At 40.4% G+C, this 27,171-nt stretch overlaps 1 protein-coding gene across 4 annotated transcripts in view; it reads left to right on the top strand.

The window, feature by feature from the left end:
• clcc1 (chloride channel CLIC-like 1) overlaps positions 1–26,672 on the top strand; it is a 54,277-nt gene extending 27,605 nt beyond the window's left edge. For 3 of the 4 annotated variants that reach the window (XM_043699729.2, XM_043699727.2, XM_043699728.2), the window contains exons 4-11: positions 1,747–1,857; positions 4,533–4,751; positions 7,478–7,615; positions 10,460–10,559; positions 14,536–14,633; positions 14,714–14,860; positions 16,248–16,994; positions 24,015–26,672. In XM_043699729.2, coding sequence (XP_043555664.2) covers positions 1,747–1,857; positions 4,533–4,751; positions 7,478–7,615; positions 10,460–10,559; positions 14,536–14,633; positions 14,714–14,860; positions 16,248–16,994; positions 24,015–24,056 — 1,602 coding nt within the window. In that variant the 3' untranslated portion in view covers positions 24,057–26,672. The remainder of the gene's footprint in view (positions 1–1,746; positions 1,858–4,532; positions 4,752–7,477; positions 7,616–10,459; positions 10,560–14,535; positions 14,634–14,713; positions 14,861–16,247; positions 16,995–24,014) is intronic. The other variant, XM_087990804.1, reaches the window with a different exon arrangement.
• Positions 26,673–27,171: the final 499 nt, after the last annotated feature.

Raw genomic sequence — 27,171 nt, 5'->3', positions numbered from 1 at the left:
TGACTGGATGCAAAATATGTTTAGTAATGATGTGCTGGAGGTTGCAGGAATGGTGGGGTATGACTTTTTTTGAATATAAAGACTGTTCGGGTGGTAAGTGAGGACCAACAACCCATCACAGTTCTGGGAAGAGGTGAAGGGGCGAGAGCAGGAAATGGGGTGGCCCTCTTGACCATAACGAGGTTGAGGAAGAACTGCTGTTCCTTTGTTGTCACTCAGTTAAATATTATTTATAAATTGGACAAAGACGTGAATATAAGGCATGGAGAAACGCAAAAATGTGTTTTGAGGAGGATATGTCAATCTGTGATATGCATATAGTGCAGTTATATCATTTTTGAACAATATTAAAGCTATGTATGTAATGTGTGATGCAGCACTCACTGAGAGCTGTAGGCTGTCTGATGCACCCGTTGCAGCCTGCATCACAACTTACTAGTGGGAATCTGTCTAGTTCAGTTGACTGGATTGTCGGCTTAGAGAGTAGTATGATGCCAACAGCGTGGATTCAATTCCCATCACCGGTTTGAGGTTACCATGAACAACTCTTCTCCTCAACCTCTTCCCCCACTTGAAATCTGGTGGCCCTCAGGTTAAATCAGCATCAGTCACATCTGTCTGATAAGAGAGCAGCCCCTATGGTCTGGTAAGACAATGGTGACACATAACAATTAGTATAAATTGCTATACCAACGTTGCCCATTTTACCAGGCAATTGAGCTCTAATTGTTGTCCCTGTCACTAAGTGGCAGTGTGCAACAAATTTCTGAAGTGTCTTTGCACATTCCATTTGAGGATGGATACAATATCACAGGTAAATTATTTGTGAATTCTGAGTGGGTTCTCGTATTTTTTCAACCACTCTGGATTTCCAGCAATAGAAACTTTATGAATTATTGATTGTTGAAAATGTGGTGTCAGCAGCAAAGTTAAATTTATTATCCATACTTGGTTCTCCTGAAATTAGTTGGGATGAATTTTCTCTTTGACTGCGCAACAGTGTTCTTCTGAGGGTGTTAAGTGGGAAATTCCAGAACATTGGGAGCATAGGAATACCATATCGCTTTGAACCTATTCCACCATTTAATGATATCATAGCTGAATTATGTCCAACTTCATATATCTGACTTTTTCTCACATTCTTTAATGCCTTTGATTAATTGCTGCTATGATGATAAAGAAATGAAATCGTTGTGTGTCAGAATGGAGTGTTAGTTGGAGAACATTTTGGTATGCTCATGAACATTGCTACTTTGCTCCTTCTTTATGTTACAGAACCCAGAGAAGGGAAATAAATATTTTTCATGCTAGTCAAAGATATGTACAGACCTTAGTCTGTATTCTAACATTCTACAGAAAAAATAAGTACATTTTTATTAACCTTCATGCACAAATAGATATCTTCTACTGTCCGCCACCTACAATACAATTGCAAAAGTGATATAGTTTAATGTAGAATTTATATCATATTGATAGAACAAAGAATCCTGCAACTGAAGTAAGTCCATACTGTGAAAACATTTACAATATCTTGTATGTTGATATGTTTAGTACTGATGTAAATTCCCTTATTTTATATCTCAGTAATAATTTCAAGGTATGATGTTTTATGTTACTAGTGATAGTGCTCAGGACTGATATTACACAATGTGAATTAATGTTGACCATTTAAATACTCTTGCATGTCCTGTGAATATGGTATCGGATATATATTATAACTGAGCTGATTTTTTTCCCTTTTAATAGTTTGAAGAATGTAGAAAGAAAACATCAACTGAATCAACAGAAATCGGTTGCAGTCCCGTTTTTAAGAGATACCTGAATAAACTGCTTTTGGAGACTGGAAAATTAGGTTTGGTAAGTACTCTAGGAGGAGAATATTTGATTAGACTTATGTTACTTTATCCACATTACAAATAGTTCAACACTGAGCAAGTATAAATTTGAGGTTCTCCATCCTGATGTGTGTTATTTTTCCTGGGATTTAGAGTGATGCAATTCCTAGTCAACAGTTAGCGGCTGGCTAACCATTTACTACTTTTAATCAAATGCTGTTGTTGCTGCAATGACTCCTTTTTCTGCTGACCTGGGCTTTCTCCTTTTATTCCCCATCAGAGTAAAAGCATATCGTGCTAAGTTCCTCAGTCGTTGTCCAAATGCAGTAAGACTTGGATATTATCCAGGCTCAGGCTGAAAAGTGGCAAGTAACATCTGTACTACACAAATGCCAGACAATGACCAAAACCAACAAGAGACTCACTGCCTCTTGGCATTCAATTCCATTGCCATTCCTGAACCCTCACTATCAACATAATGGGGGCTGTTTTTGCCCAGAAACTCAACTGGATTCACTATATAAATACATGACTACAAGGGTCAGCCAAGGACTAGGAATACTGCAATGAGTAACTCCTCACTTGATTCCCCAAAACCTGTCCACCATCTACAAGGCACAAGTCAGGAGTATAATGGAACATACTCCCACTTGACTGCATGTGTACAGCTCCAACAATACTTGAGAAGCTTAATATCATCCAGACAAGGCAACTTGCTTGAGTGACACCACATTCATAATCATCTGCCCCCTTCACCTTTGTTCAGTAGCAGCAGTCTGTACTATCTGCAGGATCTACTTCTTTTCAAAACATGTCAGTGTTTGTATGTTCTCATTGGTCATTTCTAGGCTGCACTGCAATATAGTTGAGTGTGTGGTGCTGGAAAAGCACAGCTGGTCAAGCAGCATCCAAGAAGCAGGAGAATCGATGTTTCGGGCATAAGCCCTTGATCAGGAATGAGGCTTGTGGGCCAGGGGGCTGAGTGATAATTGGGAGGGGGGTGGGCTGGGGATATGGTAGCTGGGAATGTGAAAGGTAGATGAAGGTGGGGGAGAAGGTGATAGGTCAGAGAGGAGTGTAGAGCAGATAAATGCAACAAGCGATGGACTGGTCAAGAGAGCAGTGCTGAGTTTCAGGTTTGGGACTGGGATAATGTACAGGGAGGGAAACTGGGGGCTGGTGAAATCCATATTCCTGTGTGGTTGCACAGTTTCAAGGTGGAAGATGAGATGTTCTTCCTCCAGGTGGTTAGGGTTTATCGATGGAGGTGGCCCAGGACCTGCATGTTCTTGGCAGAGTGGGAGGGGGAGTGGAAGGGATGTTCAGCCACTGGGCGGTGGGGTTCGTTGGTGCGGGTGTCCCAGAGGTGTTCTCTGAGATGATCCGCAAGTTGGTGTCATGTCTTCCCGATGTAGAGGAGACAACATCAGGTGCAACAGGTACAGTAGATGACATTGGTGGAGGTGCAGGTAAATTCTTGTCAGATGTGGAAGGATCCTTTGGGACCTTGGGCGGAGGTGTGGGTGCAGGTTTTGCACTTCCTGCGTGGCAGGAGAAGGTGCTGGGAATAGGGTGTGGGCTGGTGGGTAGGGGAGTGGTGTGGATCTGACGAGGGAGTCGCGGAGGGAATGGTCTCTCCAGAACGCTGCTAGGGGCGGGGAAGGAAATATATCCCTAGTGGTGGAGTCTGTTTGAAGTTGGCGGAAGTGGCAGAGAATGATGCGATGTATTACTGGTGAAATCCACATTAATCCCGTGTGTTTGCAGGGTCCCAATACTGGTGAAATCCACATTAATCCTGTGTGTTTGCAGGGTCCCAATACTGGTGAAATCTATATTAATCCTGTGTGTTTGCAGGGTCCCAATACTGGTGAAATCCGCATTAATCCGTGTGGTTGCAGGGTCCCAATGTTGGTGAAATCTACGTTAATCCTGTGTGTTTGCAGGGTCCCAACACTGGTGAAATCCGCATTAATCCCAATATTGCACTGCAGTTTAACCTATAACTTGTACTGAATATTGTTTAAAAGAAGAATGCTGTCTGAAGTTTACAAGGTAATACCCAGATCCTGATGATGATTGTGTGAGTGTTGTAGATTCAAAATTGCTCGTACCATGAAAATGTATTTGAGAAGCAATTGGAATGGGTTTAGTAATGTAAATTATACAATAAGTTGGTAGTTCTTGTTTTCACATGGCAGCTCTCAATGGACATGGAGAAATTACAAACTTTATTTAGAATGGTCCCCTGTGGTCACTTATCTCTATCTTGAGATATATATAATCAATTTACTCAATTTATGGCAGACTACTATTTTGCCCCTTTTGTTCTTTAAGGAATATAAGAACCATTAATCTCAAAGATTTCCTAGTGTGGGTGACCAATACAACAAGAATACCATTTTGAAAATTCTCAGTACAGGTCTTTGACTGATGGGATCTCCCAATAACCGTTTGTCAATGTTGCCCTTTGAAACCAATTAGGAATATTCTTGTACGCTGTGTGAATTCCTGATAATTATGGCTGTAGGTCATTCTCAATAGCTATAGTGAGGGCAAAGCTATTAAGATACAACACTTTCAGTTTATGTAAGATCAGACATACAGTTACAGGAATTTATACGCAGTTTCTATCTTGAATTATTGCTTCTATTAAAAGAAAACCTTACCCTCTTTATTTTTACTTGTTTCCTCCAGCCTGATGATGATAATGAAGTTCATTATGACGCCGAAATTTTTATTACAAAACAGGACGTAACTGCAATTAAGAAGTTTCTCAGTGATAAGACATGGAAGGCTGGTGCTTTGGATGATGCACTCAGTAAAATTTTAATTAATTTTAAGTTTCATGATTATGAAAGTTGGAAATGGAGATTTGAGGACACATTTCATGTGGATCCCTTAACAGCGTTTCTGGTAAGAGTAGCAGTTCCTAGATTTAACATTAAATGATTTTTGTTTATAATGCGTGAATTTTATCCAAGCTAAGACTGTCAATAAATAACAGTTCATGTTATGCTTTATAGATGTTAGTTGACTGTTGAAATAGGAAACTGGCTTAAATTGAGCAAACATGACCAGTATGGATGTGTGTATCAATTAGACTAGTAATCACGTCAACCAAAATTATTCACAATTTATTCTGTCATAAAGATGGTCCAGATTTTCATATGTATGTGAATCAGGTTTAATTAATCTCTGGTTTAACTGGCAACACTCTAACATCTGGATCAGAATTTTGAGTTTAAATCCCACTCCAGAGACTTATGCATGTAACTAGGCTGACACTGCAATGCAGTACTGAGGGAGGGCTGCACTATCAGTGATGCTATCTTTTCAAGGAGACATTAAACTGAGGGCCCATCTGTTTTCTCGGGTGGATATAAAGGATCATGTGGCTTTCTTTTGGAGACCTACAGCAGTCCATTTGATGTCCTGGTGAAGGTGTAACCAATGTTACTTAAACAGATGATCTAATAATTTATTACCTCTATAATAGTTTTGTCTCTTGTTTGCCTGTAAACAACATATCTCAAACACTAATTGAAAGCATTTAGTGAATCGTGAGGCTAGGGCCCAAGGAAGAATTCAGCATAAGAATATAAGATCTGGGAGCAAAAGTAGGCAATTCAGCTTCTCTAGCCTGCTCCACCATTTAATATGATCATGGCTGATCTCGCCTCAGCCTTGACTCCACTTTCCTGCCTGCTCCCAATAACCCTTTAACTCATTACAAATTAAAAATCTATCTCCTCCTTATAAAGTTGTTCAGTGTCCTGGTGTCCAATATACTCTGTGGTACGAATTTCATAGATTTACAACTGTCTGAGAGAATTACTTGCTGCTCATCCCTGTTTTTACTTCTGGCAGCCCTTAGCCTAAAACAATGGTCTCTCATTCTAGATAGCTCCAAAAGGGGAAACATCCATTCTGCATTTACTTTGTCAAGCCCCTATTAGTGTCTCATATATCTCAATCACTTCTCCTCTCATTTGTCTAAACTCTAGCGAGTACAGGCCGAAACTGCTAAATCTTTCTCCATAAGATGAGCCTTTCATTTCTGGAATTAATCGAATGAACTTTCTCAGAACTGCCTCTAATATAATTTTAGTCCCTTTGAGGAGGGATATAATTACATGTAATATTCCAGTGCAATCTCACTCTTGTACAGTTTCAGCAGCAATTCCCTCCATTTTTTAACAATAACGGCCAAAATTCCATTTGTCTTTTTTTTAACCTGTTGTATCTGCATACCAGCTCATGCATGAGGGCCAAAGCATTTTGAAATTTCTCTCCAGCTTTTGACAAAGATACAAACTGTACCTTGAATGGTTTTTCAATGATAACTATGAGAAATAGGACAAAATAGCATTTTATTTTAGAATGTTGTGAGATCTTCTATTGGAAATGCTCTTGATAGTCTACAACATTCTCAAACAATCTCAGTGGCTGTAGTGGCTTTCATCACGGTTGTAAAAATGAACAGAATTTTCAGAGCAGTTTGTTAGATATAGATTGGCTTGAAGTTCCCATGGTTAAATGGAACCTTTTAATAAAAAAAGGCTTATTTATTCTACACTGTAATTACAAAGCATCAAACAGACAAGGCAAAGCTTCCAAGAAGAGCAGTGTAATTGTAATAACGATGAGTTAATATGGCATGGCAGAGTTCAGTGCTCTACTGAGTGCCGTTCTATTATTTCTGTTTTCGGGAGCTTGGTATGTGAATTTGCCTGTCATATTTCATACAATAGTGACCACTCTTCAGAAGTGTTTAATCAATTATGAAGTGCTTTTGGGCATCCTGAGGAAGGCAGTATATAAAATCAGCATTTCTTGGTTTAATGTCTCACCTGAAAGACAGCTTTCCCGATTAAACAACACTTACCACTGAAGTGTGAGACAACTTTGCTTGAGGCCTGCAGATGGCCTTATACCTATGATCTGACTCTTGTAAGCATGCTAACAGTGTACTAAGCTGAGCCATTTGCACACATGCAAAATAACAGAATCTGCGCCCGCTTTGTGGGCGGCACGGTGGCACAGTGGTTAGCACTGCTGCCTCACAGCACTAGAGACCTGGGTTCAATTCCCGCCTCAGGCGACTGACTGTGTGGAGTTTGCACGTTCTCCCCGTGTCTGCGTAGGTTTCCTCTGGGTGCTCCGGTTTCCTCCCACAGTCCAAAGATGTGCAGGTCAGGTGAATTGGCCATGCTAAATTGCCCGTAGTGTTAGGTAAGGGGTAAATGTAGGGGTATGGGTGGGTTGCACTTCGGTGGGGCGGTGTGGACTTGTTGAGCCGAAGGGCCTGTTTCCACACTGTAAGTAATCTAATCTAAAAAAAAATCTAATCTAATGTATAATTACAGTAATAAAGGGCTTGCACAATGAAGGTAACTAGTTTATTTACACTATATTTCAGAACTTTCTTGTGGTTTTATTTCACTCTAGTTTCCATGCTTTTGTACTTCACTCAGTGCCTCCACACTAAAGGCTAGGAAGCTGACCCATATTAACAACTATTTACATAGATTAAAAAATTGCAGTGCATATTTGAACATTTTGTACATTAGATTTATGGATTTTGATTGCAAGTAGTATGGTATCTCTTTGACTTACTTTTCTCCATTCTTTTGTTTCAGTTGTTGGCCATGCTAACATTTATTATTATAATATTTCACATCGTATGGATTGTTGCCCCACCATTTACACGGCCTTATCGATTCTTCTTGTTGTGCTTTCTAATTAGTTTTGTTTGGAACTGGGTGTTTTTATACAAGGTACAGTAGTCAACAACTAGCACAACTGACTCATGCGTCTTCACTAGATCTTCGGGCCTGACAAATAATTGGACATTGAATAGCAATTTTAAATGTGCTGTTTTCTTGTTTGCACTGATATAATTGATCAATACTGGAAGACTCTTAGATTAATATGAAAACATAGGTCATTAAGTTTCAGTTTTAATTGAATACTATCAGTTCATATGGTTAATGTCTCAATTTTGATGTAAGTATTAGCATGTGAGCTCTTGGTTTGTTTTAATATGTTGGACATGATTATCCAGGACCTCTTTCCTTTTTACTGCTCTGACCACTGACCGAGAGGATAACCTCCTCCCAGGTCTTTATGTATATTGATCTGAATCTGGCCAGTTTTTACAAACCTCCCTTAGAAGCAATAAATAAGCAGATGTAGAGCATGCACTCTAGTCTTCCTGGTTTTGATTTTACCATCCAGTACCAATGCTAGATGTTATCCATATGGGCAAACAATCACTTTAAAAATGAATATATAGAACAACTTTGTCATTTGTCAGTGTTTCTATTCTTTTCTATTAGGCTATATGTTTTACACAGCAGGTAGTTGTATGTATCCCTTAGAATTGTTCTACAATGGGCTATAGTATACTTCCAGGAGGAGAAAGTGAGGTCTGTAGATGCTGGAGATCAGGGCTGGAAATGTGTTGCTGGAAAAGCGCAGCAGGTCAGGCAGCATCCAGGGAACAGGAGAATCGACGTTTCGGGCATAAGCCCTTCCTCAGGAATGAGGGAAGTTTGTCCAGCAGGCTAAGATAAAAGGTAGGGAGGAGGGACTTGGGGGAGGGGCGTCGGAAATGTGATAGGTGGAAAGAGGTCAAGGTGAGGGTGATAGGTCAGACTGGGGTGGGGGCGGAGAGGTCGGGAAGAAGATTGCAGGTTAGGAAGGCGGTGCTGAATTCGATGGATTTGACTGAGACAGGGTGGGGGGAGGGGAAATGAGAAAACAGGTGAAATCCGAGTTCATCCCTTGTGGTTGGAGGGTTCCTAGGCGGAAGATGAGGCATTCTTCCTCCAACCATCGTTTTGTTGTGGTCTGATGATGGAGGAGTCCAAAGACCTGCATATCCTTGGTGGAGTGGGAGAGGGAATTGAAATGTTGAGCCACAGGGTGGTTGGGTTGGTTGGTCCGGGTGTCCCAGAGGTGTTCTCTGAAACGCTCCGCAAGTAGCCGGCCTGTCTCCCCAATATAGGGGAGGCCACATCGGGTGCAGAGGATGCAATAGATGATGTGTGTGGAGATGCAGGTGAATCTGTGGCGGATATGGAAGTTTCCTTTGGGGCCTTGGAGGGAGGTGAGGGGGGAGGTGTGGGCGCAAGTCTTGCACCTCCTGCGGTTGCAGGGGAAGGTGCCGGGAGCGGAGGTTGGGGGGTGTGGATCTGACGAGGGAGTCACGGAGGGAGTGGTCTTTACGGAATGCTGATAGGGGAGGGGAGGGAAATATATCCTTGGTGGTGGGGTCCGTTTGGAGGTAGCGGAAATGATGGCGGATGATGCGATGTACATGGAGATTGGTGGGGTGGTAGGTGAGGACCAGTGGGGTTCTGTCCTGGTGGCGGTTGGAGGGGCGGGTCTCAAGGGCGGGGGAGCGGGAAGTGGAAGAGATGCGGTGGAGGGCATCGTCGACCACGTTGGGGGGGAAATTTGCGGTCCTTGAAGAAGGAGGCCATCTGGGTTGTGCGTTTTTGGAACTGGTCCTCCTGGGAGCAGATGCGGCGGATTCGAAGGAATTGGGAGAATGGGATGGCGTTTTTACAGGGGGCAGGATGGGAGGAGGTGTAGTCAAGGTAGCTGTGGGAGTCGGTCGGTTTGTAGTAGATGTCCGTGTTGATTCGGTCGCCTGAGATAGAAATAGAAAGGTCGAGGAAGGGGAGGGAGGAATCTGAGACTGTCCAGGTGAATTTGAGGTCGGGGTAGAAGGTGTTGGTGAAGTGGATGAACTGTTCAACCTCCTCGTGGTAGCACGAGGCGGCGCCGATACAGTCATCGATGTAGCGGAGGAAAAGGTGGGGGGTGGGGCCAGTGTAGTTGCGGAAGATGGATTGTTCCACATATCCTACGAAGAGGCAGGCATAGCTAGGGCCCATGCGGGTGCCCATGGCGACTCCTTTCGTTTGGAGGAAGTGGGAGGATTGGAAAGAGAAGTTGTTCAGGGTGAGGACCAGTTCAGTCAGTCGAAGGAGGGTGTCAGTGGAAGGGTACTGGTTGGTACGGCGGGAAAGAAAGAAGTGGAGGGCTTTGAGTCCTTCGTGATGGGGGATGGAGGTGTACAGGGACTGGATGTCCATGGTGAAAATAAGGCGTTGGGGACCGGGGAAGCGAAAATCATGGAGCAGGTGGAGGGCATGGGTGGTGTCCCGAACGTAGGTGGGGAGTTCTTGGACTAAGGGGGACAGGACGGTGTCAAGGTATGCGGAGATGAGTTCGGTGGGGCAGGAGCAGGCGGAGACAATGGGTCGGCCGGGGCAGTCAGGTTTGTGGATTTTGGGCAGGAGGTCGAAGCGGGCGGTGCGGGGTTGTGGGACTATGAGGTTGGAGGCGGTGGATGGGAGATCCCCCGAGGTGATGAGGTTATGGACGGTCTGGGAGATGATGGTTTGGTGGTGGGGGGTGGGGTCATGGTCAAGGGGGCAGTAGGAGGAGGGCTATATGGAAGTATAGTATACTTCCATATAGCAACGTATTGGCTTGCCTTAACTGCAGAGTTTCGGGGCTTTCAAAAATACAATGTGCTGAATGTGCAACTTTACAACAATTTTTGTAATGCAAACCTTCAATTTATAAGATGTAATTTTTCTTTACAGACAGCTTTTGCTAAGCGACAAGCTAATTTTGCCAAGTTACAACTTGATAAACCCATGTGTACAGGGGTACAGAACATGGATTGGAAAGGGAGCCTGCTTGGTGAGTAGGAGTTGCTGAGAATGCTAATATTTAAATAAATCAAATGCTCCGAAGCGTTGGCCTTGTAAAATACAAACTTTTTAGCATTATTAAAATAGCAAGCACTATTTATCAAACAGATGTAGCACTGGAAAAGTACTTTGGTTTCATTTTATTGTATCACGTTGTAAAATGTTAAAATTGTCAGTAATTATGTTTGTTTGGTTATAGTTTGTATTGGTCGCTGTCTGATTTAGTTTACTGTTTAAAGTTTTGTTGAGGAATAATTTGATCAGGCATGTGGAACTGATTCAGCTGAGGTGAAGAAACATTTGGTACTGACACCCAGTCAAGCCAGAATTGGAGCCACACCAGTTTAAACAAATGAGCTTGTCTTTCATGGCATTTGACACCATGAATAGGTTCCAGGATGAGGTGAATTGTACCAAAAAAGGTTGATGCTGAGCTAACTGATCATTGGGCAGAGCTGATGTTTGACAATGCAATATTATACAACGGGGAGCAACCAGGAGAACTTGAAAAGCTTAAAGCACCAAAATTAAATGCCTTAGTAGACTGATCTGCAATTGAAGGTGTGCACGTGCAAACATCTCATGATGTCAGAGGGGGGCATAGTCTGAATCATTGGAAATATATAATAACAAAGCAGTCTCGATCTGATTTTCTAAATCCAGCCCTCTTATTAGTGGGATCGGCGGCCTCCATTTTTATAGCAGCAACAGGAGCAATGAGAGCAAGGACCGGGGGTTGCCAGGAAGGTAAATTTATCCGCCTGGCAGTCGGTGACCAGTGGTGTCCCACAGGGATCTGTTCTTGGGCCTCAGCTCTTTGTAGTTTTTATAAATGACTTGGATGAATAAGTGGAAGATGGGATAGTAAGTTTGCCGATTACGCAGAGATCAGTGGTGTAATAATCTTAAGGTGATTGGAGGAAGGTATAGGGGAGATGTCAGAGGTAGGTTCTTTACACAGTGGTGGGTGCGTAGAATGCACCGCTTGCGGTGATAGTGGAGTCAGAGACATTAGAGACATTTAAGCGACTGATGGTCAAGCACATGGATGGCAATAAATTGAGGGGTGTGTAAGTTAGGTTGATCTTAGATCAAGATAATTGTTCGGCACAACATCGTGGGCCGAAGAGCCTGTGCTGTGCTGTTCTATGTTTTTGATCAGGAACTGGAGAATTCTGACAACTTGTGGCAGTAGCCCATGGGTGACTTTCTCACAGGAGATAAGGCAGCAAAAAATGTATAAAAATCAATTCTACAGCTTTCATTGGCCAATATTGTAAAAGGTACAAATGAAGTTTTTTTACATCAATGACCAATGTCAACAAATAAGTAAATTCAGGAATTGTAGCAAATGTTCCTTCCATTATTACTAAATCCATCACAGGAATCAGCATAAATATTGCTGATCCTTTGTCCAATGGAAGTCAGTTAGGGCAGTGGTGCTTTTAACATAATATGCTACAAGCCCAATTATCCAGATACAGATTTTTAGCTTGGTTACAGTGATCACTTATGGCATAAATTTCACCCATTTTGAAAAATTTTATTTGCCCAACTTTCTTCTTCCATTTATTTGTGTGTTGCTGTTTGCAAAATATGCCTTGGGGCAGCGCAATTGGACATTATTTATAAAATAATGTTTTTTTTTTAAAATGCCTAATTTGCTTCGAGCAAACTAATAAAAAAAATTTGCAGAAACACAAATAGTAAAATGCAATTCTGTTAATCTTTTTTCAATTTGTACCAGTTGTGTCGATTTTCAGCCAAATTGTAGTGAAAAGATAACATAATCAGGTAGAAGTGCTAGGTCTATCCAACTGAGAGCTAATATTATGTTTAATGGGGAAAATTATGGTAATACACAAAATTATTTGTTAACTCCACATTTCTCAGGCAAATGGGCTTACAGCAAGATTTCATGATAGTTAGCTTGTATGATGTACATCTAAAAGACTGATGTAAAATTCTATCATATTTGCTATTTACTATGGAGAGATACATAATCGGTCTCGAGGCTGCTCTCCTTTCAAGTAACTGCATGCATGCCAAAGGCACAAGTGTTCATACTAACTGGACAGGTATGAGCTCAAAAAAACCACAAACTTTTCAAATCAGCATTAACCACACAGCTGTCATGAACTATCACCATTACTTAATTGAAAAATTTGTGTAGTTTGGTTGAACTCCATTAGTGTTCAGCAAATCAGTGCTGATTTTCTTTTGTTAACACATTTTTGAGATTGCTTAATTACTGACTTTTAAAAGTTTCTTCACCATTGATGTTACATTGACTGTCTGTTAATTGTCAGGTTTATCTATGTTAATTTTGAACAGGAGTGTGAATTATAAATTTAACCTCACTGATCAACACCCTCTCTCAATTCCCACCGCGCCTCAAATTTCTTTTCCGTTATATTGGTGGCGTAGATTTGTTTTCAGAGAGCATAATGTCAAAACTTACAAATGAAGCAAAATTTGAAAATGTAGAAATCTGAGGAAGTTGTTAATGGATTTCAGAAGCATAAATATGTTAGCAAAATTAGATGCTAGATGAAATTCAGCACAGGAGTTGCAGCCTTGTACATATAACATAAACATATTTGGAAGGGCACATTGGTCTATTTTATTTGACACTTGCGTGTTTGATTTTTAAAAATTTTTTATGGCACTGTATTAAACATCATTTCAAATCTTGAGTTGAAGCATGTAATGAAGATTTGGTATCTCAGTGACCTTTTGCTTGCTACTGTTTAATTAACTCCAGTCTGAAAGGGTCAAACCTATTATAGTCGATAAAATGTGGAGCTGGAAAAAGCACAGCAGGTTAAGCAGCATCAGAAGAGCAGGAGAATTGACGTTTCAGGCAGGAGCCTTCATCTATGTTTTCTCCAGCTTCACATTTTATCGATTCTGATTTTTCAGCATCTGCAGTCCTCACCACCTCCAAGTTGCTCAGACCTATCACAGACTTGTAGAAAAATATTTCCAGAGCACCGAGTTTTGCTTCATATGCCCAACTAGAGATTTTCCTTCCACTCACAGGTGTCTTATTTCTGATGGTAGATAAAGTAAGTTTTCCAATTAGAACTATAACAGTATAGGTTAAGCAAACTTGGCTTGCAATACAAGGTAATAACTTATTCTTTTCTGGGATGTGGGCATTCATAGAATCATTAGAATCCATACATTGCAGAAAGAGGCCATTCAGCCCATGGTGTCTGCAGCAACCCTCCAAAGAGCATCTCATCTGGCCCTAGATGAACTCCCTAACCCTAGCCCTGTAGTTCCATTTACCATGGTTAATTCTCCTAGCCTATAAATCCCTACCGGCAATTTAGCATATCAATCCACCTATCCTGCACATCTTTGGAGTATGGCAGGAAGCTGGAACACCCGTGGCAAACTCATGCAGACACAGAATGTGCAAACTCCACATAGACAGTCACTGGAGGCTGGAATTGAACCCAGATCCCTGATGCTGTGAGGCAGCAGTGTTAACCACTGAGCCACCATGCCACCCCATTCTGGCAAGGGCCAAATCTTTTGCCTATCCCTAATTGTTTTTGAACTGAATGACTAGGCCATTTCAGAGGACACTCAGCCATGTTGTGTGGGCCTAAATTCACACACAGGCCAGACCAGATGTAAATGGGAGAGATGCTTCCTTAAGCGACATTATTAGTCTACTGCATGCATTTTTACAACAGTCGATGAAAGTTTCATGGTCACCATTGCGGAGACTAGTTTTCAATTCTAGTAATATTATTTGAACTTAAATTCCATCAATTGACATGGTAGGATTTGAACTCCTGACTCCTGGCCCTCTGGATCCATTGACATTACCACTATGTCTCCATTTTGGAAAAAAATTGTAAATTCTGCATAAATAGCTTTTTTGTAACTCATGGAAGAATAAGCTTTTTTTAATTCACAAGCCCTTTAACAGTCAGATTCTTCTCCAACAGAGTGGTTCAGGCAAACTTGGACATTACAGAAAGACCCTTGTGAATTGTACTACGAGGCTCTGTTAGTGGATCCAATTTTGGAGGTTCCCCCAACCAAGGTAAAAACAAATAATTTTGGATCAGCAATGTAATGATTTTACTTGAAATGCCAAATAATGTGATTTGCCTTCTTTTTAAGGCCTTCATGCTTACTGTAACAACACTGATGACTGAACCACTGAAACATATTGGGGAGCCTATCAGTCACTTTTTCCGCGATCTCCTGAAAGACCTACCATGGATCTGGCAGTTCCCTGTGACCCTGACAGTTATATTGGCTGTTGTTGTAAGTCTCTGTTCTGAATGCCAAAGTGAATAGTGTTTATTTAAAATTATATTTTATGCAATCAGCACTCACGTTACTAGTATCATACTAATTAATGTTCCACTGGTGTTTCCAAGTGCAATGACACAAAGTACAGGAATGCAGATCACTTGATGGTTCTAGCCATATTACCACCACTTTTTTTTTTAATTTATGTTCAATAAAACTATTGTGAAAGTTTTATTTTCTGTACAGGCCTGAAGTTAATGAATTAAAATAGCTTATTTTGCAAGTTAATTTTAGAACATTGAATAATACAGTGCAGAACAGGCCCTTCGGCCCTCAGTGTTGCACCAACCTGTGAACTGTTCTCAGCTCGTCCCCCTACGCTATCCCATGATCATTCATGTGCTTATCCAAGGGTTGTTTAAATCTCCGTAATGGGCTGAGTTAACTACATTGGCAGGTGGGGCATTCCAGACCTTAGCACTCTCTGAGTAAAGAACCTGCCTCTGACATCTGTCTTAAATCTATCACCCCTCAATTTGTAGTTTTGCCCCACATATAAGCTGACATCATCATCCTAGGAAAAAGACTTTCACTGTCTACCTATCTAATCCTCTGATCATCATATATGTCTCTATCAAATCCTCTCTTAGCCTTCTTTCCAATGAGAACCGACCCAAGTCTCTCAGCCTTTCCTCATAAGACCTTCCCTCCAGACCAGGCAACATTGTGGTCAATCTCCTCTGCACCTTTTCCAATTCTTCAACATCTTCCCAAAATATGGTGACCAGAACTGTACACAATATTCCAAGTGCGGCCGTACTAGCGTTTTGTATAGTTGCAGCGTGATATTGCGGCTCCGGAACGCCATCCCTCCACCAATGAAACCTAACACACCGTATGCTGCCTTAACAGCACTAGCCACCTGGGTGGCAACTTTCAGGGATCTATGTACATGGACTCTGAGATCCCTCTGCACATCCACACTACCAAGAATCTTTCCATTGACCCAGTACTCTGCCTTCCTGTTATTCTTCCCAAAGTGCATCACCTCACATTTAGCTGCATTGAACTCCATTTGCCACGTCTTAGCCCAATTCTGCAGTTTATCCAAGTCCCCCTACAACCTGTAACATTCTTCCAAACTGTCCACTACTCCACCAACTTTAGTGTCATCTGCAAATTTACTAATCCATCCACCTATGCCTGCATCTAAGTCATTTATAAAAATGACAAACAGCAGTGATCCCAAAACAGATCCTTGTGGCACACCACTAGTAACCAGTGACATTCTTCCTGAAGCACTCAGATTTTTTTTAATCATGGGGATAGGATTTGCATAATTTACTATTCAGCTAGTCTCAGGTATTACTATAATCACCATTTTTTTTTCTCTTTGCAGGCATTCTGCTATTCTTGTGGTCATGCAGTTGTCCGATATGGTTTATCTAGATCACTTCCAAATGTTGGTCCTCAAGCTCCAATTGCACATCATAACGTGCCATATAGTGTACATGGACCTGTTGATAATACCTTATACCAAAGGGGAGGGTATGTGGATTACCAAGCTGGAGGTGATGCTAGTTATTTTCCTCTCATCAGAAGAGATCCCAATCATGATGCAGTAACTGCAGATCCCTTTGGGCAAAGAGATCTAAATTTCCAGGGTGTGGAAGATTTAAAGAATTGGGAAAGAGCTGAGATGGCAAGTAATGGGCAAGGTGACAATCATCTACGTAGAAGAAGAGTACCAAACCATAAAGATTGTCATTGTGCTAGATACACTCCTGACCAGTTGGTGTCAAGGAATGAAGTCATTGCACAACCATCAGAGGAAAATCCTGACACAGAAGATGTTGATATTTACCAAGCTCAAGAGATTGTTGAACAGTGCAAAAGTAATAATTTCCAAAATAAGAAGGCAACTGAGTTACCTGTCAGTAAATTACACAAAGTGAGACGAGCAAGTGAAGAGGATATACAGAGTAGAGTTCCTGATGAACTTGGTACAGCAGACAGGCCTCTTGATGCAGTTTCACAGCTTCCGTCAGAAATGAATGTCACCGAGTTGGATGTTACTGAGAAAAAGCGAGTACAGGAAAAGAAGCATGAAAATGAGTTACCCATCATAGAAAATGTGGGAGCGCAAGTAAGTCTTCCAAGAAACTTAGATGCATTTATGTCAGAAATTAAACCATATTTGATTAACCCTTAACTGTAAAATAGCAATCGGTTGATTTGTAGGATGTCATTTTCTCTAAACATAAATGTACAGTACAGCAAGTATTGGATGTTTTATATTGGTCTGTTGACAGCCAGTTTTTGGAACATGTTTATAAGTCATTGAGCTATGTGTGAAAACCAAGCTTCGTAAGTATTTTTAAATATTCCTCTTAGAGGAAGTGGCACAAAGATAGGAGAAGGACTAATGTTTGTATGAATAGGAGGAACAATTTGCTGCAAACAATTTAGTAGCTTTTAGATGATCTTGTGATCATAATCCAGCGGGGGGGGAGTGCTTAAATGGAATGAATTGTAGATGATTTATTTATCTTTTATTTATTTGTTTGTTTGTTTGTCTGTTTGTTTATTTATTTATAGTCACGTGTACTTTGTTACAAATTACAGTGAAAAGTGTTATGCAGTGTCACCACTCTCCGGTGCCATTAAACAAGTATTTTTATCAACCGGTTCAGAGATGCTATCATACCTCTGGAGCAGGTGGTACCTGAACTCAGCCCTCCCAGTCTAGGCACCACTCTTCATCTTTGTTCTAAAGGGTCGGCCCTTCACTGTGTGGCTGTACACTCGGGTTCTAGTCTCTCCTGTTAGTAGAAACATCTTCTCCATATCCACTCTCTCCAGGCCTCTCAATGTTCTGTAAATTTCAGTGAAATCCCCTCCTGCCCCACCATCCTTCTAAACTCCATTGAGTACAGACCCAAAGTCCACAACCACTCTTCATATGTCAAGCCCTCATTCCTGGGATCGTTCTTGTAAACCTGCTCTGGATGCCCTCCAAAAACAACACATTTTTCCTTAGAAACCACTTGCAATGTTCCAAATGCAATCTTATACAGCTTCAGCAGTACACCTCTGCTCTTGTATTCTAGCTCTCTTGAAATTAATGCTAACATTGCATTTGCCTTCCTGACTGCCAACTGAACTTGCATATTAATCTTAAGAGAATCCTGAAACAGGACTCCCAAGACCCTTTGTGCTGCAGATTTCCAAAGCCGACTCTATTCTCCCTGGGAGAAAGTGAGGACTGCAGATACTAGAGAGTCAGTGTCGAAACATGTGGAGCTGGAAGAGCACAGCTGATCAGGCAGCATCCAAGGAGCAGGAGAGTCGATGTTTCTTGAAGGGCTTATTTCACTTCTTTCCCCACTCTCTTGTCTTATTAAGTCCTTCTGCAGCCTCCCTGCTTCCTAAACTCTACCTGCCCCTTCACCTATCTTTTGTGTCATCTGAAAAATTGGCAATAATGCCATCATTCCGTTATTAAGATCGTTAATGTATAATGTGAATAGTCTTCTGCCTCCCTCCCTCCTTAAGCAGATGTATTATGTTAGCCATTTTACAGTCCTCTGGGACTCTCGCTGACTCCAGTGATTCCTGAATGATCACCACCAATGCCTCAGAATTCTGGTGTGCAGTCTATCTGGTACACATGGTTTATCCACCTTCAGACCTCTCAGTTCCTCAGCATCTTCTTAGTGATGGCTGCTACACTCACCTCTGCCCTGACATTCTCTTCAGGTTCTCCAGCCTCTGCAGTTCTTTGTCTTGGGAAGTGTATGCTTGGAGATTAATTGCTTGGTATTGAAATTATTTCTTTTTCCAAATGTGATGGGGGCACGTATCATTTGCAGTTAATTTCATTGAGGCTTGTACAGAACTGCTCAGTTAAGAATCAGGGAGGTATAAGAAGTAGCCACTAAACAGGACAGTGACACTCAACTAGGAAAACTAGGTTATTCCTCATCAGGGCAGAGGTCCTCCTTTTGCAGCAAGAATGCTGGTATTTTTGGTATCTGCCTTCATTTCTTTTAAAGCCTTTGTCTGACTGACAGAGGTCAAAACAATTGGAATGACCAAATAGTAACCTGTTTATATAGCAGTGGCTTAGCGATCTTGTCTGCTTCCTAAATGATGCAAGGGTTTAGTAGTAAAGAGTGGGAAATTTGTTTTTGCCAGCTAAGAGATTAGTAACCAGGAAATGCACATTTAAAGTAATAGGCAAAAGAACTAGAGGTCAGTTGAGAGTTTTTTTTGCACAATCAGAAAGGACGACGGAAGCAGATTCAGTTCAAATGAAATTTAATAAAATCTAAAAACAGTGGAGAATGATAGGGGTGCAGGGAAGGCTTGGGGAAAGTTGCTTAGCTCTTTCAAAGCAAGTGAATAGGAGGGCAGATGGGATATTGTCATTGATTGCAAGGAAAATGGAGTATAAGCTTAACGGGAATTTTACTGCTGCTGTAAAGGGCATTGGTTTAACTACAGCTCAAGTGCTGTGCACAGTTTTGGTCTCATTTGATAAAGGATGTAATTGCTTTAGAAACGGATCAGAGAAGACTTTTTCAACTCATTCCTGGGTGTGAGGTTATCTCATGAGGAAAGGTTGAACAGTTTGGATCTGTATCCATTGGAGTTTAGAAGAATGAGAGGTGATCTTAATAGATTTTCAGGGGATTAGATAAGGTGGATTCTGGCAGCATTCCATCATACAGGGGAGACTAAAACTAAAGGGCATAGCTTAAAAATAAGGGGTCAACCCTTTTAAGGCACGTGATTTGTTTTCACCCTCTTGGGTCATTAAAGTGTGACAGTGATGGAGTCTGAATCTTTACACTTAAGGCAGTATTACATGGATTTTTGATAGATAAGGGAGTCAAAGTTTATAGAGTATAGACTGGAAAATGGAAATGAGAGCATAGTCTGATTGCTCATGATCTTATTAAGTGTTAGAAGGCTTAAACTGTCAAATATTCTGCTCCTGCTCAGAGGTCCTCTCTCCTTTTGGTGATGAAAACTTTCATGATAAAGTGTCAATTATTGTATTTATAAGAAATAGATATGTTGGGTCAGAACTTGAATATCACTGAAAATAATCTTTCCATTTTGGACTCATCAAGACAAATACATGATTGCAAAATTGTAATGACTTGTACTACAAGAGAAAAGGGTGTTGATTTGTTCATATGGCAACTCTGGCTATGTTACGTTCGTTTGAAATTTGGTGTTCTTGCCGTTCTCTCGCTGCCAAAGCCAGTCGTCCTGTGCTCATTTTTCTCTCCTACAATATTCAAGAAGTAGATGTATAGTACATGTAATCAACAAAAGCTGACAAACAAACAAATGAATAAATGTTCATGTAAGGAATATAACATCTTATGAGTGCAAAATTAATTTATTCAGTTCATTTACATCATTTATATTAGGAGATTAGAAAGTTTAATGAGTTCGTAAGTAAGATTAAAGGATAATTTAAAGGAGAAAATTTGGTGAGCAAATAGCTGATTTTAGTAGTTTCAAGATGTTAACATGATATTAGAGTCTCAAATGTGTCTTAGTGCATGCTGGTACATATAGGCACGAAAGTACCTTGGCCCTTTGGAAAAATGGCAACTTTAAAAGCACTTCAGTGCTCAGAAATAATGCAATGAATTGCTGATTATTTATTATATAAGACTGAAAGTTAGCAGATGTATTACCAAAAAGAATGTAAGGATTGTGGAAGTGAAAAAAAAGCTGTTGTACCTAGAATGGGGAGGAAAGGTATATGAAGATCAAACCATTTCTCAAATTAAGTTATAGTTGACATTTGGTGATGTAAAAAGGATGTGATTTGAGTGCATATATGTATATAGTCTTCCTGGAGAGCAATGGGATTTTATTTTCATTGGATGAGTTTCATGAATTAATAAAAAGTGATGTATTAGGCTTCAGGTAGAAAGATCCTGTTGTGACAGTTGATCCAGAAGAAACAAAGTAATTTAGAACTGTAGAGAAATATTACCTCAGTGAAAAGAGTCAGCTTGAGAGAAACGTTTGCTTAAAATCCTGAAGGGTTTCTATGAAAGTTGAAAAGTGTGGTGCTGGAAAAACAGCAGGCCAGGCAGCATCCGAGGAGCAGGAGAATCGATGTTTCGGGCATTAGCCCTTCTTCAGGAATGAGGCTGGTATGCCAAGCGGGCTGAGATAAAGGGTTAGGGGGGAGGGAATTTGGGGGAGGGCCACTGAGAATACGATAGGTGGAAGGAGGTGAGGGTGATAGGCCGGAGAGGGGGTGGGGACGGAGAGGTCAGGAAGAAGGTTGCAGGTCAAGAGGGCGGTGCTGAATCCAGGGGTTGGGACTGAGATAAGTTGGGGGGAGGGGAAATGAGGAAGCTGGAGAAATCTACATTCATCCCGTGTGGTTGGAGCGGAAGATGAGGCGCTCTTCCTCCAGGTGTCGTGTGGTCAGGGTCTGGCGATGGAGAAGGCCAGGGACCTGCATGTCCTTGGCCAAGTGGGAGGGGAAGTTAAAGTGTTCAGCCACGGGTCGGTTGGTGCGTGTGTCCCAGAGGTGTTCCCTGAAACGTTCCGCAAGTAGGCGGCCTGTCTCCCCAATGTAGAGGAGACCACATCGGGTGCAACGAGTACAGTAAATGATGTGCATGGAGGTGCAGGTGAATTTGCGACAGATATGGAAGGATCCATTGGAGCCTTGGAGGGAGGTGAGGGGGGAGGTGTGGGCGCAGGTTTTGCACTTCTTGGGGTTGCAGGGGAAGGTGCCGGGAGTGGAGGTTGGGTTGGTGGGGGGTGCGGACCTGACGAGGGAGTCGCCTCTCCGGAACGCTGATTTGGGTGGGAAGGGGAATATATCCCTGGTGGTTGGGTCTGTTTGGAGGTGGTGGAAATGACGGAGGATGATACAATGTATCTGGAGGTTGGTGGGGTGGTAGGTGAGGACCATGGGGTTCTGTCCTGGTGGCGATTGGAGGGGCGGGGTTCAAGGATGGAGGTGCGGGAAGTGGAGGAGATGCGGTGGAGAGCATCATCGACCACGTTGGAGGGGAAATTGTGGTCTTACCTATCTGGCCTGCTCTGTTTTTTCCAGCACCACATTTTTCAACTCCGGTCTCCAGCATCTGCAGTCCTCACTTTCTCCTAGGGTTTCAATGAAAGTCTAAGTGAAGTTATATAGACTTGAGGAAGAGGCTGGTTCTCAAGATTGGGAATTGAAGCCACGTTTAGGTTAAGCCCGTATAGCCGTCTCTGCTATGACTACTGTACTTGAGTGCTCTTGCGTTTAACCATGTTTTTCAATCTTTACGTTTAACACATTCAAATAGTTTGGTTTATTCTACTTTTCTTCATTTCTTTGAATAATAATCTTAAACCAAGCCTGCAACATTGTGTGCTTGACATTCAGTGAATGTCATTTTGTTTTTAAAAATAAAAATAAAAAAAAAACAAAAGCCAGATTTCATTCTGGGAGCAATCAAGTCCAGTAATAATATAATTTGGGTTCATAATAATTGGCATGTTTATAGATTCTACTTGAGAACAACGTTATTTAATTCGGAAACCACTTTAGTGTTAGAGTTGTGAAAATTAATATTTCTGTATGGACAAATGGAGTTTATACTGACTTTATTTTCAATAAGTCTGGTCTAATATGAATAACTGTATAATACAATTGACAGTGTGGAAAATGTGTCTAAGTGTTGCTTCTGCAGAAGTCATAAAGACTCAGTGTGCAGAAGTGATGAGATCCAGTGTTGCATCAGCAAAAGTAATAAGACTCAGCTATCAAGGAGGGTTGCACGCTCACAACAGGCCACAGACAGATGTGGTAAGCCGATTAGATTAGCAGCTGCACAAAGCAATACAACTGTCACGTGAGGTAAAAGGGGAGGTACAGAGAGGCTCATAGAAAACTGTATAAATGTGCAATAATATTATTCAGAAGTGTGCCTACTTTGTGGTCACCCAGACTTGCCTGAATGTATGAATAAAGACTGCTTCGGAATTTGACTCTGACTAAAATTATTTGGCAGTGAGCTTCGTTTCTCACAACAGCAAATGTTGTTTTGATAAATTGTGCTTTGCAGTGACTGTGATTTCCTGCAAAGATGAATGCTGAGTTTAGAAAATAAAAGAATCTTGTTCATAGGAATGGTAAAAATCAATGAAAAACCCAAGCCAATTTGAGACCAAAATTTAAAAATTTGAGATTAGTCCCAGGGTCCATGTTCACCTTGATTGATTGATTGTACAGAATACCAACCATGTATAAGATGATCTCCACACCAGTCAGAAACAGGTCCAGATCTCTCTAAGTTATACAAGAGAGAGTTTGCCACATCCTGTGGAGTTCTGTTGATAGGTTTGATGTTCAGCAGCCAACTAAATTCCTTGCATAATCTATAAGCATGACCCCAGTGTTCCCTCACACAGAGTTAAAATAATTGGTCCACACAATGCAATCCAGCTTTTTGTATTGTGTATATCTCCATTGAATCGCCTGTTCTCAAATGCTTCCCAGAAATAATACAAACCTAGCTCTGCTAAGCCTATTCGCATGGCTAAGGCACCCAACACCAGCTCAGGGCAACAAAGTCAGCCCATTCCTGGAGAATAGATAATAACTAAAATCAATCCACAATTTTAATGAATTATCAGAATTTGCTGGAAGAAAGAATGCGGTGCGTTCCTAAGCAAGAGTTGAATTATTGGTTTTGTGGACAATTTCTGTCATGTGCAGTGTGATTGAAATAACACTGTTCTAAAATTGAGATTTTTTATTTTAACCGAATTTGTATAACATGAGCTTTGTTTTTTTTTAAAGACTTTATCTCCAACTTCAAATTTAAACAAGTGTTTTGTTATTACTGTAGTAGTGTAATTTATGTCAAATATTGTAATGTAGAAGAATTTGAAGTCATGATAAAAGGTTCATTTTTCCTGGAAGAGCTTCCTAATGTACATAATGAGTTTCTTGTGTGAATCTTTCCGTATCCCATTTACTTGAGTGATTAAAAAAATCGTTGAAAATCTCAGAAAAAGTAAATGGAGTAATATAGTGTTTTTGATTACTTCACCAAAGTGTTTGATTATGTGGATTACTATTTTTAAAACTCTGGAGTTGAACCATTAATGCTTGTTTGTTCCATAGGCTTTCAATAAACCAAAATCTGAAGAAAACCAAAGAGAATGAGGATTTTTGTTGAAGAAAACTTCATTAGTTGCATCTTGTAACATTTGGTGGATTGTTGGAAATTTCAGTCAAATGAATTAAACATTTTTCATAACACTTTTTCTCAAACACAAATTTGTTAACATTTGTGCTGCTAATGAGCTTTTTATATTTGGGCAGACAGTTACAATCTTTGTGTGCACACATCTCTTTGTGAACAAAGTTTGAATGATAAAATGGCAAAAGCAATTGTAAGAAAAAAGTATACAGTGAGATACTGCCTTTAAAAGTTAAATATTCCTGTTGAAATGTACATTTTCAAATTAGAGCTTTATGTAGCATAAGAGTAATTTTAAGATTATTTCAGAAATAGTGTAGTTTCATCTTTCAATTTAGTTTTAATCTGTAGTACTTTAGATATTTTTTTTTAAAAGTTCCTTTTTTTAATTCTTGAAGGCAGAGAATTTTGATTACAGTATGTACATTTTTCAATTGAATTTTTAAAAAATTGTTTTGACTAGAAGCAGCATTTGTTGGTCTGGTCCATTGCCATTGTTTCAGCCAGCCAGAATGGTGTATATCAACTTTAGGAAATTCTATAGATAGCACAGATATTTTGATTTTGTGCAGACCTTTAGCTATGGTCAGTGCATGTTAAATTTTCAGTTTCCAGCTTTCAGTTCCAGGACTGAACATCACCTGCAGCAGTACTCTATAGCTTTCCCGTATTATCACTGATCTGCTTGTACTCTACTGTCGTGCAATTACCTTACTGCAAAACAAAGGTTCCTTTTCTATGAGGAAGTACAAGAAGTGTGCATACTTTGGCCATCAGTCTGTTTCCCTTGATGCACTGTGATATTGCTGTGATGTTTTACTGAGGAGCACCTGAAATATAACAGCAGTATTAAACAAAACTAAAATTAATGAAAACCAACTAAAAACAGGATTCTATCATTGCATGAGTCTACCTTGAAAAGTCATTGGGCTTAGTCTAGTTTATATTATTTGTGATGTACAATAATATTTTAGGCTTTATTCAATAGCATTAGAATGGCACAATTAAGCTGTTTTCAGTAGCATTTAAATTGCATAATGCCATCCTTGTCTACCTAATAATTAAAATATTTACATGCATATTGTGATTAAAGAGGCAATTTTTAAAAAATATTTTTTTGTTTAACATTTGGATTTTAAATTAGTAGCATATACATGTTAATCTCTTTTTGTGAATGGGCATAATAAGTAACTCGATCAGTCTTTTCAGAATCATGAATTTAATCCAGTGTGTGTCAGAGAGCAGACGACTAAAGGCTTAAAGAGTAATTGAGTTATACAGCATTGAAGCATCTTTGGTCCAACTCATCCATGCTGACCTGCTATCTCAACTGGTCTAGTCCCATTTGGCAGCAATTTGGCCCATATCCCTCTAAACCCTTCCTATTCATATACCCATCCAGATGCCTTTTAAAAGTTGTAATTGCACCTGCTCCCATCACTGCTTCTGGCAGTTCATTCCATAATGCAACATTCATTGCGTGAAAAAGTTGCCCCTCAGGTCTCTTTTAAATCTTTTCCCTTTCACCTTAAACATATGCCCTCTAGTTTTGGATTCCCCTAACCTGGGCTATTCACCCTATCCATGCCTCTCATGATTTTATAAATCTATATAAGGTTACCCCTCAGCCTCTAACATTCCAAGGAAAATAGCCCCAGCCTATTCTTCCTCTTCTTGTGGCTCAAAGCCTCCAGCTCTGGCAACATCCTTGTAAATCTTTTCTGAATCCTTTCAAGTTTAACAACAGGTTTCCAGTAGCGATGAGACCAGAATTAAATGCAGTATTCTAAAAGTGGCCCAACCAATGTCCTGTACAGCTGCAACATGACAGCCCAACTCCTATGAACAATAAAGGCAAACATACCAAATGCTGCCTTCACTACCCTGTCTACCTGCGACTCCACCTTTGAGGAACCATGCACCTGTGCCCCTCGGTCCCTTTGTTTGGCAACACTTCATTGAGTCTGTCATTAACTGTATTAGTCCTGCTCTGATTTGCCTTACCAAAATGCAACACCTAACATTTATCTAAATTAAACTCCATCTATTGTGGAGTTTAACAACAGGACAGAGAAAATATTGAAAGATATCAGGGTTTAGAATAATCAAGGATTGATGTTAATTCAAAAAATTGGAAGTTTTTATGCATTTCATAGAAAACCTGACTGACGTTAAGTGCAAGTATAGTTTCTGCCAGAAAACCAGGCTGTTCAGAGCAGTTAATGGAAGAAATTACTTCTATAGTTTGTGTAAACTCCTAAACCAGGAGTGTTTGCTAATAAATTTGCAATGGCTCTTCAAAGCTGAGAAAGTGTAAGATCAGTTGTGTAACTCTTCAAGAAAAGGGCTTCAGATGTGTCTCAGGACTGAAACTGAAAGTAAGTGATTATGCCAAACCTTTTGATTTGAAAGGGAAGGAACATCCTTCTGGTTTTTAAGTAACTCTAAAATGATGGTTTTGAGGAGTAATGGGATTTTGTTTTACTATGTGGTACAAAATCTTTCAAACTGATGCATATATGGGTTTGTTTTATTTTTCTTTCTTTCACATAGTAAACTTTTTTTTATTGTTGAAACCAGATCTGTGTTTTGTGTTCTTATGTTTGTGAGAGTGTAAATTAGACAAAGAACAATATATGATTTTTCAAGCAACATTTCATTCTGGGAATTTGACTTGTCCAGTAGCAACACCAGCTGTGATCATAACAATATGCAATGCTTTATATATTTTTCACTTTCACCTTAAACATATGCCCTCTATTCCTGCAGTGGGCTTTCCTGATGATTTGAGCAAAAAACCCTTTTGTATTAAATGGCAGAGAACTAACAGAACTTGTGAAACTATATTCAAAATGATTAACTGGCCCCTTCAATTATATTAGAAGAAAGTCATCATGGGACACAGCCAGTCTTTATCTCCCAAGTTTCTAACTAATACCATAACTTGCTTCAAAGGAAATATTTAAAAAATCTAAGAGGAGAAAATATTTTCATGCCTTCTAACAAAATAGTATTACTTGTGTGAAATGTGCATTTTTAAAATGAGTGACCAAAACCTGAAATTTCCCACTTTGAAAT

The sequence above is a fragment of the Chiloscyllium plagiosum genome, unplaced genomic scaffold (assembly GCF_037043375.1).
Source record: "Chiloscyllium plagiosum isolate Xiang-an unplaced genomic scaffold, Cpla_swu_hap1 HiC_scaffold_9, whole genome shotgun sequence".
Classification (NCBI taxonomy): domain Eukaryota; kingdom Metazoa; phylum Chordata; class Chondrichthyes; order Orectolobiformes; family Hemiscylliidae; genus Chiloscyllium; species Chiloscyllium plagiosum.
This window is presented reverse-complemented; position numbering and strand designations above follow the sequence as displayed.